The 16,054-nt window shown below is 42.8% G+C and overlaps 1 protein-coding gene across 1 annotated transcript in view; it reads left to right on the top strand.

Annotated features, from left to right (window-relative positions):
* The window catches only part of LOC146834644 (calcium-activated chloride channel regulator 3A-1-like), a 637,940-nt gene that overhangs the window by 381,716 nt on the left and 240,170 nt on the right, over positions 1 to 16,054 (top strand). The window contains exon 9 of the mRNA XM_085602115.1: positions 14,702 to 14,817. Within this exon, the coding sequence (XP_085458241.1) occupies positions 14,702 to 14,817 (116 nt within the window). The remainder of the gene's footprint in view (positions 1 to 14,701; positions 14,818 to 16,054) is intronic.

Raw genomic sequence — 16,054 nt, 5'->3', positions numbered from 1 at the left:
AATGACGTGAATACACTTGGAGCGCTTAGAGAAAATTAGCCATTCCAAAGTCTGCATCGAAATTTCATTGAGGAGCAATACTTGTATTGTTCGTAGTTTTGTTGATGTGCCTTTCATAGACTTTTAATACATACCAAAAAATAATGCAGTTTTTTGCCTTCCTCTGTGAGGTTGTTGTCCCTGGGTTTCACGTGGCTAGGCGCTACCATTTTGTTTTGGAAGCTCAATTGAATGTTATGCCGCTGGCGATTAAGCCGTAGGATGTTGCCGTAGGATGTTGCCTTCTCTAACTGCAGCTCTCTTGGTGCCAATAGTTGAGTTTATCCATTATGTCTCGCTTCAGTAAAAGGAACCAAACACACATAAGTTGATTGGAGGATTGCTTGCAATTTGTCTAACCACTGGCTGTTGCTTTGGTAGAAATCCAACCCATCCTTCTTTTACTCACCATGCCATTTCAGTTTGTTCCCAGCCATACGCCAGTCATTCTTGACCCAGCTCTAACAGGAACAGTCCAGCCCGAACTTCCATGGCTAGGTTCTCCCGAAACGGGAACACAAGACACCTAGCACTCGTTTTGCCCTGAGTATGGCTCATAAGTCGGGTACAACTTGGTTCCAGAGGCACAGTGGTTCCAGAGGCAAACTGAGAGGGATTGAGCATGTCTTATAAATAGAGGATGGTGCCAAATCATTGAAGCACACTTTAAGGTGTGTTCTACTGAGCATCTATAAGAAATTTCGGGTAGCTGTAGATCAAATATGCTCTGATGGAAGGTAATTGCAGTGATTAGTTCATCTGTTTAGCTGTCTCTCATCTTAGTGCCTCACACGAGGGATGAAGAACTGCATATTTGCATTAATTTACATTTTTTTAAAATTTTAGTTTATTTATGATTTTCTCAACTCAAACAGTAGTACATTGTACACATCTTATTATCACATCATCTTAGATATGTTACATCAGACATGTATGCCATATAATGCAATATTCAGCCCAGTCAATATAGATGTGTAGAGTCCTTTGGGACTATTAGTTTGCAGTTGTATTTGCAAGATACTGTGTAAATGGTGCCCACACATCCATGGGTCTCGATGCCTCAGGTACCCCCTCTGCAAATATGTCTACTTGGTCTCTACAGTATGCCAAGTCTACCAGCCACTGGTTAAGCTAAGGTGTCGCTTTTACCCCCAAGTTTAGCGATACTCTCGTTTTCACCAGTAGTAAGGTTATCGCCACCAGTTTGTGGTTGGGAGGTTGTAAAGCATTAACAAGGCCCAGTAAACAAAGATGTGGAGTGAAATGCACTGTGTTCATAACTATAGTAGAGAGGGCCTGTCTTACATGTATCCAAAACTGTTGTATCTTGCCACATTTCCAGGCCATGTGCATGACATCTGCTTTAGGTGTACCACATTGCATGTATTGGGAGGTCTCATGCAGTCCAAATATGTGTAGCTGTAATGGTGTGTAATATAGTTGCTGCAGGTATTTAAGTGTAGGATATAATGTTTTCATAGCTTCCCATAGTCAGTGATATGTGAACACTAGTAGTGGAATGCTGTGGTGAGGTGATAATATTATGTCCAGTTATATAAACCTACTCTCTGGGAAAATGTCTCCCTTTGTCACTAACCATGCATCAGTCCATATAGCGAGTGATTTAGGTTCTTGCGTTACGGAGATTGCTGGATGTTGGAGTAGGGACATCGCTGTTGCGTACAGTGGCATCTTCCCTGCTTTCCTGCTCAGCTCCTGCCAGGCCTTTGTAGCACCATTTATTGTGTTTATTTGCTGTCTGGGAACCTCAGCTCTCACACATGGTAAGTTGGCCTTAAGCTGTATTGGATACCTTCAATGTAGCAGGTAGATTTGTGGGAAATGCCGGTAATGAGCGAAATGCGCCTGTGCACATAAGTAAGTATCCCAGCTACACCGAGGCTGCTAATACGCCCATACAAGTGTTATTTCAAGGGATTGTAATATCTTAAACACGCATTTGTAATGCAATCGGTCTTACATTTGTGAAAGATAGAGCTATTGGTTTTGTAAATGATAATGTTTTTTACTTATGTGTTTTTGTCTGCAGTGGAGTGATTATTTATAAAACTAGAGTTTGAGCAATAAACGTTGTAAATAAATATTTTTTCCTCAAGTGTTTTGGATGCATGTGGTATGCAGTGGAATTTTGTGGATAGTTATTATGTGGTATTTAGTGTATTTGAATTATGTGGAGGGGGACTGTGTGTTATGGAGAGCAATTATGTGCATGGTAGTTTGTGTTGTGGAGTGTTTTGTAGTGGAGTTTAAATATGTAGCATGTTGTTAAATTTTGTGGTGTGATGTGGAATTATGTGGTGTGGATTGTATGTATGTGATGTGTTATGTAATTGTGTTGTTGATTTGTATTATATGGTTTCTTGTTGAATTATGTTTTGCGGAATAGAAACGTGTTGAATTGATAAGTGTGGAACTATGTGGCAATGAGTTAAATAATGCAGATTGGAATTATGTGGCATGGTGAGTATGCTTATGTGGACTGTTGCTATGTGGTATAGATTGGTTTTATGTGGGGTGTGTTTATGTAAGCAAGAGATAGGCTGGGTGAAGAAACAGGGTTGAGAGATATAAGAGGAGAGAGGGTGAGAGTAAAGAGAGAGGATGAGGGGAAGTGACATGCCCAGCGCTTCCTGCGGCAGAGCCCATCCTGCACTGAGCGAAGCTTACAAGTTACAGCCCAGCTTTAATTTAACTCTGTTCCAAGTCTAGTGAGGTGGGAGGGAAAGAAAGCACTGTATGAAAAAAGACAACACTATAAGAGGGTGGCACCCAGCCCTTCGTAAGAGTAATACTAGCACTGCATGATTGAGTGAGAGCAAAGCATTAATGAAAGAGATGACGGCGCAGGAGAGTGACAGCACTGCATGAATGGCCTTTGCAACCAATTAAACAAGAGCAGGTTTACTGGCACATTTCCCCTTGTTGCCAATTTCTTTGCGCGCAGAGTTTTACAAAAAAGATGAATAAGTTGTCGTCAGACTGCATTCATGACTCTCTCTTGCGACTCCTTCCCCTTTCTGCAACATTTTGACCCCCAATTTATCGGTTCCCCGAGCAAAGTTTTTCTAGATCCAGCGCTGGTGACGCCCATCCTATAGGACTCTAACCTCCCTTGCCTCTTATTCCTCAATGTATTGTATAATATATGGTAACACAGCAGCATAGCACAGCAGATATGAACAGTACAAGATGGTATCTAGTCATATGGTATTGTCTAGCATAGCGTTATGACAAATAATAGCATTGCATTATGAAACAGCATCACCGTAACATTGCCTAGGATCACACTGCGCGACCTAGCAAAGCATCATATGTGCATGTAATACATGAGCACAAAACAACTTGAAATGGATTGTGTCTCTGAGCTCCCTGCCTCCCCCCAGAGATGGGAGTGCATCTCATCTTCCATCTCCAAACCTTCCAAGGACATGTCTCCTCTGTGGCAGTGGGTGAGGTGGGAGAGAGCTGGGTACCACTGGAAATGGAGAGTGACACAAGAGAGAAAACCGGTAGTGGAGGGGTCAAGTGTGGTAACACGAGATAAGAGTGTGGAAAGTGGGCATCGAGAGAACGAGACACAGAAAGGGAGGGGATTATGGGAAGGGAGAAAATAGGTGAATGTAAGATGAAGAGAGAGATTGAGAAGAGAAGTTGTGTACCTGATGAGCTGGCGAGAGAGGTGGGCAGACAGGAAGGAAGAGGACGTACACGTGAATAATAGGAGGGAGTTTGAGAGAGAGAGACCCAAAGGAGGGAAGAGCAGATAGCTAGATGGAAGAGAAACGTGTGGGGTGAAGGACAGCAGGAGAAAGTGAAGGAAGATGGGGCACAAGGAAGGAGGGAGTGACACAGAGGGAGGGGCAGAGATGAACAGCTAAGGAAAGGATTTTTACTAATATATAGAGATTTTACAGACAAGCCTTGCGGGCACTTTTCTTCCAGGCGCTTGTTGCTGACCAAAAGAAGTGAAAAACCTCTATAGCAAGCATCATAGTGCTGTTTTTTGTTATTACGGATGGGGGCTGGGCAACGAGTACGGGTGGGGGCAAGGAGACACAACAGGCACAGTGGGAGGAGGAAGGGAGAGGCCAAGGAAACACGGGCAGCGGAAGATGGAGAGAGTTGGCAAGCCACACGGAGAACAGAAGGGCAGGTGGGGGCCACAACATTTGATGAAAGCAGGAGTCGTGCTGAAAACGTAAGCACAGCACCCTTGTAAGTTTTATGGCTTGCACTAAAAGCGCCAGACTCTGGAAGCTGCTGAAGAGTAATCCAGCACAGGCGGAAGTGCGAGGGGCTGGAATGTATGTTTCAGGACATCTTTTTAAATTGTGCACAATGGCAAAACAGAATTAAAATGAACAACTTTATGAAAGCAGCCCTCGCACTTAATATTAAAAAAACAGTCCGAAATAGTCAACAGGTGGAAGATTGTGGGGAGGACGGATGGGAGCTGAAGGTAAACCACACAAAAGAGCAAGCAGGAAATAAATAACAAGCAGGAGGAAGAAGAAGCAGGCAGCTGCAGCCCGAAGAGAGGGAGCCAGTGTGGACACGAGCGAGTTCCTGAGCCTGAACAAACAACAATAAAGAAAGAGTGCTTGTAAAGTAATAAATAACATGAACAGTAACAGCACATGTAACAGGGCCAGTCCTCATATGAGGTTACACAAGTAGAAAAGGAGGGACTACTGAGCATATTACTAAAGGAAAGCAGCCATTTATGAAGGACCATAAAAGGGGACAATTAGAAAGATGGGTGGTGCTTAAAGCCCCTATACCAGATGCATCATGTCTCAAAGAGACAGTGCAAGCGCTGCCTTGGCGAGACCTAAAAATGAAAGGAAGGGTAGTGCAGTATCAACGCAGTGCTTGAAACCATTGGAAAGAAAGGGGACAGGGCCATATATTTTTGAAGGGAATACTTAACAACTGCAATATTGTTAAGTATGTCACTAGGGTGTGTTAGCAATGTGAGGCATGTTTCTCTTAATAAGGAGATTTCACCAAATGTATCCCAGTAACATCTTGTGTTATTTTGCTACCGTTGTTTGCAATGTTTCGCAACACAGCACTTTCCTTGTTCTTTTGGTCATTAATTTACCTTATGATTTGCATACATGCTTTCTGATCACCACTTTCTGTTCTAGCAAAGATGGTGAACATGTTTGACTACAAAAGCTTCTGCTCTTAAGTCTTCCAGTTGCTAAGCATACCCATGTCTGGAATTCGGAAAGCACTGATCTTTTAATGCTGTCTTTTTTTTTTTAGGCAAGTGTTGAAAGCACAAAATACTTTGGAGTGCAGTAAAGCTGTGTCGTCCACAGGGACCCCTTTTTCATGCCTGCACAGCCACTTCCCACAAACAAACTTGACAACACACAAGTCTCAGGAAGCATCAATGATTTATGAAATTTCCACGGACACAGCACAAGACTCTGATAGCTCGTGGTATCAGTCAATAAGAGCCCATACCATAGCTGAGGATAGGTTTGCATCATACTTGGCCATGCAAAGACTAAACACTGATTCTAGACATGGGGCACAAACAGTGCTGGAATGAAGGGAGAACGGGCAGGGTCCCCGATCTGCCAGTTATTAGCCATCCGGATCAGGGGATTAATCTGTCTCAGTGAAATAATGCTGAATTGGTCCGTGTGTAATTTCCCAACACCGGGACATATTCAGCAGCGCCCACACTTTCCTTTCTCTTTGGAAGCAGCAAAGTGCAGGCAGTGAGGGGACTTGTTTATTTTCACTTTCAGCTGAGCGCAAAGGGCGAATTTAAAGGGTCATCAGCCCGCTATTTGTTGGAGTTAAATCCTGGCTGGAAGCTAACAGTGCCTTAACATCTGATGCCAATGTAATAGGGAAACAATGGTATACAGCGCGTAGTAACTTCACAAGTACGTAGGAGAAACTACGATGATTTGGAGGCAGGCTTTTGACTTTGTATAACCCCTTTGTAGGAAGGTAGGATCTTTCTGCATGGTTACCCCCTACTTTACAGTAGGCATCCTGTCACAGGGTTGTGTGACCACCTCCCAGACAGGATTTAGTGTTTTGAGGAGGGTAGGTGCGCTTGCCAGCCATTGGCTCCTGGCTCTGGCATGAAACTGGACAAAAGACATTGGTGTGACCTCCCCCCTGGGAGGGTCCCCTAAATCGTCCCAACCCTTTCCTAAGAGTATGTAAGGGTTTACCTGTGGGTCGGTCCCTAGATTCATGGTGGGACCAGAATCAGATCAGACACCACTTCTTATTCTACCATCTGGGCACTCTGGACTTCGCTGGACTTCGTTTGGGCTTAACTTCGTCTCTTTTCCAGTCTGCTGCACTGTCTGTGCCTGTGCACCATACAGGAACCTTCCCAGGCCTGTGTGTAATAAAGACACCTGAATGGATCTTCCTTGATGTGAATGAGTCACTTTCCTGCATTCGCAGTCACCGCAACTAAGTTGATCAGTTTGCTGATCCTGAGATCCTCCGGACTCTGAAAGGTTCTGCAACACAGGTGGTGGTTCTTCACAGCTCTTAAGGTCTGCCCTGCCCTCTCACCAAGTTTGAGCCAGTATCCCTCATGGGGGCTGCAATAACTGAACCCCTGGGCACTGTGTCAACTTGCAATTGCAAAGGTTTGTTGGCTTCCTTCCAAGAAGATATTTGGGCTCCAAGTAGCTCCAACCTCGAGCATCTCCAGCAACCTTTGGCCACCCCACATCGTGTGCATCATGCTCTGCATCTTTTGGTGAGCTGCTTGAGATCCTCTTGCGACTCCAGTGCCTTTGGCCTGTGGGTCCATTTGAGGGTCACCTTTACTTCTGTTGAGCTCCCCTGGTTGCTCGGGGCCTGCCCTGCCTCCCTTGCTTGTGATGAGTCCCCTGGACCTTGCTGGTCCCGACACTGCACCTTCTTCGACTTCTGCATGGGTTGCATATGCCAAGGCTTGTTGGTGCTCCCGCTGGACACAGGCCCCTCAGCACTCAACAACCGACATGGGACAGCTCATGTCCAGCTCCTGGTCTTCCTCAGCATTGCCTGGTCCTCACAGCTGCAGAGTCAAGGTCCTCATCAACTCTCCTGCAACTCCTGACATCAGTGGGCATTCGTCTTCCAGGTCTCCTGGTCACTCCTGAGTGACATAGACTCTGTTTCCTCAGCTGGCAGGTTCCTCTCAACTAGAATCCACCTTTGGATTCCATCGTACACTTTCTCCTTCTTTAGCAGCGGCACTTTCCTGTAGTTCTCCATTGGGTTCCACTGCGGTTTCCAACGCTACTTCACACCTATGCACCGGGCTTCCCTGGTGTAGGTAACAAGGTACTAAGGTATCCACGAGTGGGGTGGCTCTCCAATCTTCTGTCTTCAACAGGGTTTCTTCAGGGTCCACTGGGAAGAGTCCTTAATCTTTAAACATCCAACCATGACCTACACGTTGACTTGTACGGAGAACGCGATTGTGTTCCCACACTACACATGATCTCTGTGGGGTTCCTATTTACTCACCTTGGGTGGTTCCTTGGGGGTCCAAAACTTCTACGTCCTTTAGACCTTGTCTTGATCCGAGTCGTGGTTCTTATACCTTTTTGGGATATGATGTAGAGTCCGGCCACACCCTTTTCCCTGCCCAATCTGATTTCCTTGACCTCCTCTACTATTTATCACATGTTCCTAATGTTCCTTTTAGTAAAAAAAAATCCCTATTGGGGAGAGGAGTTGGCCTAATGGCTAGGGCGGCCAACCTCTAAGATGAGGAACCGGGTTCGAGTCTCGGCAAGGACACTCAACATCCTGTGATTCTGGGCAAATCACTTAATCTCCCCGTGCATAACATAAATTAATGTGTCCTCATGTAACGCAACTGGTGCTTGTGTAAAGTGCTCTGATACCCGATACCCTTGGGTCAAATTCATGCTATATAAAACTCTCTAAAAAAATAATAATAATAATAAATAAGATTACACTTCATCCGGCCCAATCCGGAGAGTAGGGCTGGAGCAGGAGAGTACGGCTGAAGCTGGAGAGTACGGCACGGGTGCGGACATAAAGATACGACTCGTAAATGACCTCTGTGAATACCAAAAGTTGTAAGGTTAGACTTTTGTCTCAGATTGCCTTTGTGAATTGGGACCTAAGTGATTATCGCCTTAAAGGTGAGGAAGCTATGTGGCTTATAAAGAGGTTTTATCTATCTCTCTTTCATTCTCACTTGAAATAGGATCCTGCTCTCATAGAAAGAGCCTGCCTGCTGAAAGATATATGGATATAATTCAAAGAACTTGCCATTTTCTGTGGAAACCAGAGTCAGTACAGGCCCTGAGGCAGGCTGCAGCACAACCCTCCCTCTCCATACGTCTGGCTCTGCTGTGAGGCAGACTGGAGCCAGCTAACTGATTGGAAGGGGGAGGGAGAGCACAGAAAGTGGGACAGAGAAGCCAGGAAATACACAATAAAAATGAAAACAGCACAACACTCATGAAACGGGTGCAGTGCTAAGAGATAAGGGGGGACAAAGAGGCTGGACTGATCACTAGCAAGCAAGGATTTTTAAAGGACACTGACATAGACAAATGAAAAGCAATGGCAGGAAAGGGGATGGACTTGATGCACACAGACGGATTACAGCAGGTCTCGAAGAGACAGCTGTGTTGTCTAGCTTGACCTAAAAAGGCCTTAGGAAGGGTTATAGGGATATTAATAAACAGATTCAGGAAGCGTGGCAATATGACCATTTTCATCACTGCCGCTCGGTCTGCCAATGACAGAGGGAGTCTTATCCACTTTTTCACCTGGTCTTTAAGTCTAGATATTGCTGGCCATAATTCGGTTTGATAAACACATCAAGATCTCTGTGGACCCATACCCCAAGATACCGGACTGGGTCCGTACTCCACTCATGAGGGAAATCCAGGATGTGCGGGTCAGTGGACATTGTGGGGGGAAATATGTTTGATTTTTCCGAATTTATAATGGAACCAGAAGAAGCTACAGAGCTGCTCTGCACACAATGTTTTTTTCTCTCTAATGTTTTATTTGCATTTCGAAATAAAACAGGATATGCTAAGAATACAAATAATATCGTACATAAACTACAAACTATACATTTGAAGATAAATTGATTAAGAAAAGGGAGAACATCGAACATTCAAGTATGTCAATCACACGTATGAGAACAGTCATCTCAACAAATCTTCAAAATATACAAAATAACATTTAAGTAAACAAAACTTCCAAGCTAGCTATATGCCTCATATATATAAATATATATATATATGAAATAACAATGTTATAGCTGTCATAGATCCAGAAAAGTAACCCTAATGTTTTAACAGGGATGTTAAATATTGTTGTCACATAGGTTTGCATTAAGGATTGGGAAGAAAAGTCATCACAGGGACAACAGCTTGTCAAATCTGTACTAGGCCCAACCATTCAGAAAGGAGAGTGGTAATGAACAATCCCTATCCTAAATCAATACAATAAATCTCTCTCACAGTAATCCATTACTATGATCAAATCAGGCTTCAAGGAAAGACAGATTCATAATATGACTTGGTATCTAACAGTTGGTTTTTGAAACTCCATGTTTTACCTTTGCAGATGCCTGTTCTTAAATGAAACTTTTTTGACCCATGATTTATACTATCTAACAATATTTGATGGATCACTATGCACATTTGGCCTACCAATTTCTACTCATAATTCTTTAACATATATCAGCCATGAAATCTTCAAACAGGCATCCATTTTTGAAACATTAATTAACTATGGTTCTGTTAAATCTGGTATCAGGATTAGAGCAGATAGATAGTCATAAAGGCAAGGCATCTGATTTCACAAGTAATCTAGTCCTACCTCTTTGTGAGAGAAAAAATGAGAGCTGCTCAGCAGACAATGTAATTATTACTGACGGAAAGAGTTTTCCACAATTTGGAGAGGGCCTATGTTAAGATACCCCCAAATACTAGCTGTAAGGGATTTTCCCTTTCCTTTCCACATTGCAGTAATGTGTGGGCTCCGCAGGCTCCACCATGCCTCTTCTTCTCAGCCCCATCCCACCACACATTGTTGGCTCGAGATTCCACGATGCAGCAGTCTCTTCTTAAAGGGCCATCTTTGTTTTCTCCTTGCGTGTCAGCTTGAAGAGAGCCGGGGCAGAAAACTGTGGGCATTTCCTCTTCCTGCATTCAAGAATGTCAGAAACGCTGCATGCATGAAAATTCATACTATTTTCAGCCCTCCTTGATCCAGTGATATATTTGTTATCTTTTACACATTTTTAATAATACGTCAATATAACATATATATAGATAAGCTCATGCTGGTAATTTATTATGTTTATATCTGATTTTCTTCCAATTCCAAGGCGTCAGAGCTATTTTTAAAAAATGTGTCAGTTCTTGTTTAGCGCTATAGAAGGGGGGTCCCTTTTGAGTTCACTTTTGTCACAAATGTTTCTGCTTGATTGTTCGCTCACTGGACTCCATGGATTCTCCACCTTCTACAGTTTCTGCATGTTCTCTTCAATAGTCTGGTCAGATGGACTCCTATTTCTGGTCTCCACTTTTTTCCTTTCCTGCTGGTTATTATTTTTTAAAACAAATCCAGACTCCCAATTGCATACTGGCGTCTGGAAATGTATCTAGGAATAGTAGGCCGTTCCTACGTTCAAAGAAAGCTCTATACCATGGAGACTTGCTCTTGACACCAACATCATAACAAGCTAGGGAAGACATTAATTTTGATATATTTCTACCTAATACTTAAAGGGTTTATTTTCTGGTTTTTTTGGGGCAAAAATAAAAGTGCACCAAATGTTTGTGAAATTGATTTTCTCCCGTTAAATACAAGAGGGGCCTAACAACAAGAAGAATTAAAAAAATAGGTCAAGCTAGGTAAAAGTAGAAGTCTTCTTGATCTTTCTATTAGTAATGTTCTATGTTCTTGTGTTTGTGGTTTTAGGTCTACAAATCATTACATAGGTTTTGGCTTGAGTAGTATCGAGATATAGATCATTCATAAAAGAAACAAATGCATTGATCAGTTTGGTCAAACCGTGAGCAGTATACGATAATGAAACCACGACATCTGCATAAAGCAGTGCTGGAGTGTGTCTTTTTCGGATTTGTGGTGTATCTTGTCCATTTAGGGCAAGGTGAGTGCTTAAACCGTTAAAGAGAAACGGACAAACTACACAACCTTGCCAAACCCTTTGTCAAGATTAAAGTGTTCTGCTTTGTCTCCACTGTTTCCATATCTGAAATTGGCAAATTGTCCAGAATGCAATCTCTGCAAAACATTTATTATAGCAGCATCCACACCAATAGTTGATAAAAATAGACCACTACTTAGACCTGTTGGCCCTGTCAAATTCACAGCTCAGGTCCAAGAACTACTTGCCAACATTCAATCAAAGATTCAGGCACTGCTCGATTGTCCCTAGTCGAGTCTTAAAACCCATACTGTGCTTTAGAGATTACATAGGTATTTGAGGCCACATTGTCAACGTTATTGAGAAGAACCTTCTTGACCGCTTTAAGTACAACATCAATAAGGGATATATGCCTAAAGCAATCGGGATCACTGCAGGCTCCCTTTTTAAAAACTGGAACGATAATAAAATGTAACCACCATGAAGGCAAAGTGTATTAGTTAGCAACATTAAATACGGTTGTGATTAATGGAGCCCAAAAATCCACATTTGATATTTAAAGAGCTAATGGGACACCATCAATTGTCAGAGTTTTGTTACCGGGACTCTTAATTATAGCATGAAACACTGCATCATATGAAGTTAAAGACAGTTATCCCTGGGCAAATGAGTAGAAAGAAAATCTTGGCTACACAGTTAAGTGAAGGTGGATTTGTTAGAGCCATGCTAGAAAAATGAGTAACCAACTGGTCTGGCAAAATATGAACATCCAATATAGAAAAGAGTTACTAGAAACTTCCAAAAAAGAGAGGTATCATTTTTCAAACTTGCCTGATGTGGCAGATCCCATGCTTCTGTCTTAAGACTATCTTCTTTTTAGTGAATTATGCAATTAGCTCTGCAGTGAATACTTTCACACTGATCTCTAGGAATACATTTCACAGCGCCATGTAATAAACGATTGGCAGAAAAGCATGGTGAATCAAACAACGTATTTTGGCTGCTTAAATGCAGAGTTGATATACGCAAATTATTAACAGTATTATCAATAAAATGAAAAGCACTTTAAATGTATTCTTTAGTACTTAGTTAAAAATGCCTCACATTTTACACCCAATGCTGACAACAGATCGTTATAAAGCGTTGAAGGATCGGTCAAGCTCCACTTTAATTCTAATTCTCCATCTTTGATGAATTCATCCCTGGAAATGATAATCTGCCTAGTAGGGTTTTCAAGCACCAAAATAAAAAGTTACAAATAAGGAGTTATGATCTCTAAAACCTAACTCCAAAATAGAATCACCTCTAAACTTTGTTTCAACTCATGAGATACAAATATAGAATTGATCACTCAGCCGCACTGGGCGCTGACCTGTGGAGGGGGGCGCTGTGACCTCAGGGGGCGCTGTGCTTATCAATATCTTATGATAGGTGAGATGAGAGACACTTTTACAGTTGGTTTTGAGAGAATCGAGGAGGCGGTCAAGGCACTTTGGGGGCGCCAAAAGTGATTGTTGCCCTGGGCGCCACCAGCGCTAAACCCGGCCCTGCGATCACTGTAGAATAGCCACTTCTCATGGGTACAGCAATAGATAAAGAGTCGTGAATCTGCCTCATTGACATTTATTGACAATTAAAAAGCATTTCGACCCAACAATTTGACTTCGAATGGAGAATATGTTTGCTCTCACTTAATATTAAAAAAAATATTCGCGGCGTTAACTTGGGGCCACGTTTAATGTTAAAATTATCCGTGATAACTATTGAAATGTTGCCAATCATATTCAACTTCTTAGAGGATAAGATATCATTAACCTTATTCGGATGAGATTGATTATTGGTGAGAACAACTTGCAGAAAAAATGTCATGAGAGAAATTAGAGCAACCAGTAGGTGAGGCCATCTTTCAGTGGAACATAAATTGGACGTTAGGATCATCAGAAGGGGTCGTGAATACTTTCCAGTCTAGCAAAAGCCCTTAACAAATCCGAAGGCGCCATTTGCTCTGCCTGAAGGGGAAGGAATTGCGGAGACAACATAACTAGAAAAGCCTTGGTAAAATTATTCAGATGTATCCCAAGTTTCTGGAAAAGAATAATGTTGTAACACTTAATGAAGGTAAACCCAGTTCTCGTTCATTCGTTTGGGAGATAAGCCCACAATGTTCCATAACATACATGACAGAAAAGGGTATAGTTCTGCTACCAGTACTAGTTTGTGGGAATAATACAAGATAAAAACTTGGGACTGTGCCCAAAGGACAACGACACTCCATCCCGTAATGAGCTATGAGCAACTAAATCAATATTGAGTCAAATGTTACCGGCCAAGCCTTCTAACACTGAGGGCCATATTATCAAGAACGGCGCAAATATTATCGCCGCTTTGGCGGCAGGAAACTGCCGCTTTCCTGCCGCTAAAGCGGCAACAAGGGGCTTGATAATATGCCCTAGATAATTACAATAGAAGCCCAGGTTTGATGTCCTTGACACCAGAACCTGGGCTTCTATTGGAATTCTCAAGGGCATATTATCAAGCCCCTTACAGCCGCTTTAGCGGCAGTTACCTGCAGCTAAAGCGGCGATAATGTTTGCGCCGTTCTTGATAATATGGCCCCGAGTTTGAATGACTGTAAACTAGGGGTGGGCGGAATTTGTGAAAGTGACTTTCGCAAATTATCGCGAAAATGTTACAAATCTCCGCAAACACGCGGAAATATCGCGAAGATGCGGAAGTTTTTTTCCCGCCCGTTCGCGGTATTTTCTGCATGGTCGCAGCTCGCCAACTTACCCATGCGATTGCTTGCGGGCGCGGCCATCTTGTTTTCACTCTTCTCGCGGTGCATGATCGCGAGAAGAAAGACGTGATCGCGCGACCAATGACATTACTGCGGGCGCGAACTGTCGCGAGACAGCGCAAATGGCTACCAACGATCCAACATCTTGTGGAGAATGCGACCGGATCGGGAAAACTTGTCGGCGAACGCGGGGATTCAGGTAAGGCGATCGCGCGCGCGCAAGAATGTATTATTTTACAGCGCGAGCAAGAAACAAATTATCGCTAAGCTGCGGAATGCGGGAATTTTGACATTTTCGCGCTCTCCGCGGAACGCGAAAAAGTCAAATTATCGCAATTTCCGCGAGCGGAACGGAAATTTAGCCCAGGCCTACTGTAAACAGAAGCTAGAGCCACAGGCGAGCGATCAAATGAGAAATTACTGGAAATGTGGTAAGATTGCGGTGGTCTGTAGAAAAACCCTAGCATGAGAGCTATCATTGCACTAAAGTCTCAGCACCACCACAGAGGAACGCACTTTGTCTCATCTGAATAGGTCTTGATGATAATTATTTGTAAACTAATCATTTGTACGCAGCTATTTCTTTTGATATGTCTGTGTTTTGACTGCCGTGTGAGTGTTCCAGGCAAAAGCTGTGCATTTTGCCCTCTAATGACCTGATGTGCTAATAAACCGTATTTACTGTTTTATAGGTGGTTTGAGGTTTTCTGCCAGCGATAATTTGGACTCTAATGGCCTAATTGATGCGTTCAGTGGACTTTCTTCATCATCATCAACAACTCAAAATTTTCCTGAACAAACTATTCAGGTATATTTTTCAAACGGGCACTGTTCTGATTCATTTATGGTCTGCCATTAAAAACATGAGTATATAAAAACAACTCAAACTGTTAAGACATGTTTACAGATGTCTATAATTGAGATTTTTGGACAAAAGTCAATAAAAAATATAATTGTTGGACTACTGTATTATATAACTATTGTTGTAATCGCGACTAGATTTTAGATTATGGCCGATATTTATCAAGGTTTTGCGTCGTCCTTGCACCACGCAAGGGTGACGCAAAGCCTACATGAGATGTATCAAGTCATGCAAGGCCTATCGCTGCCTTGCGTTACTATGAGGCAGGGAGGCGTGCCATGGGTCAAACGGTGGAACGTGGTTGTTCCCATGCATCCACCCATGCATTCTGACACATTCCCAGATTTACTAACACTGGTAGAACTGGGAATGCATCAGAATTCTATGGCTCCCCACCATAGGCAAAAATATCTTTATTTCTCCTTGTTGTTTCCTCTTTCTAAGCATTCTGCAGCACACTTAGAAAGAGGAAAATGCCTCAGAGGATTCTGTTTGTGCAGGAAGGCGCCCTTCCTGCACAAAAACAATCCTGTGTACAACGCAGGCACCCTTGCACCATGGTGCAAGGGTGCCTGCGTTGGTGCTGAGCAGCAGTTTGTGCACCACAACAGATGGAGAGCGGGAATGCACCATATTATGTGAAATACGGTGCATTCCTGACGTCTCCCTTAAATGCCGCGCAGCAAGGTGGCTTTTTGCATTGCATGAAAAACTCACGAATTAGAGCATTATTTGTACGCTACAACCTTGCGTGGCCTTCTATGTTCGATATTTTATGAAGTTATTAAATCAATCTTTTCTCTTTATCTCTCCTAAAAATATTTCTAAAACCAACTGTGAGCAACTTCTCGATTTAGGAGAAATGACTTGCTGTTATAATTAATCTTCCAGCAGGCAGGTATTTTAATTACAACAATACGTCTTTGCAAATTACACAAAGCAGTACCATTTTTACATTATCAAAATACTATAGTCAATGGCCTGCACTGTGTTACATTGAGTATTCTGTGTGAGGTACTTTCTTCTAACAAAGACAAACATTGGAAGGACTCCCTCCTTTAGAAACCTGTGATTGCTCTCCATCACCACCACTGAAAGACAAGTGTTGGAGAGACTGTATTGCACCCAGTTTGTAGAGCCATAGTAGAATAGGCATTGGTACATCAGAAGCAAATGTCTCTAG

Source organism: Triturus cristatus, chromosome 4_2 (genome assembly GCF_964204655.1).
Source record: "Triturus cristatus chromosome 4_2, aTriCri1.1, whole genome shotgun sequence".
NCBI classification, from domain to species: domain Eukaryota; kingdom Metazoa; phylum Chordata; class Amphibia; order Caudata; family Salamandridae; genus Triturus; species Triturus cristatus.
Note: the sequence above shows the minus strand (reverse complement) of the source record. Positions and strands in the feature narration are given on the sequence as shown.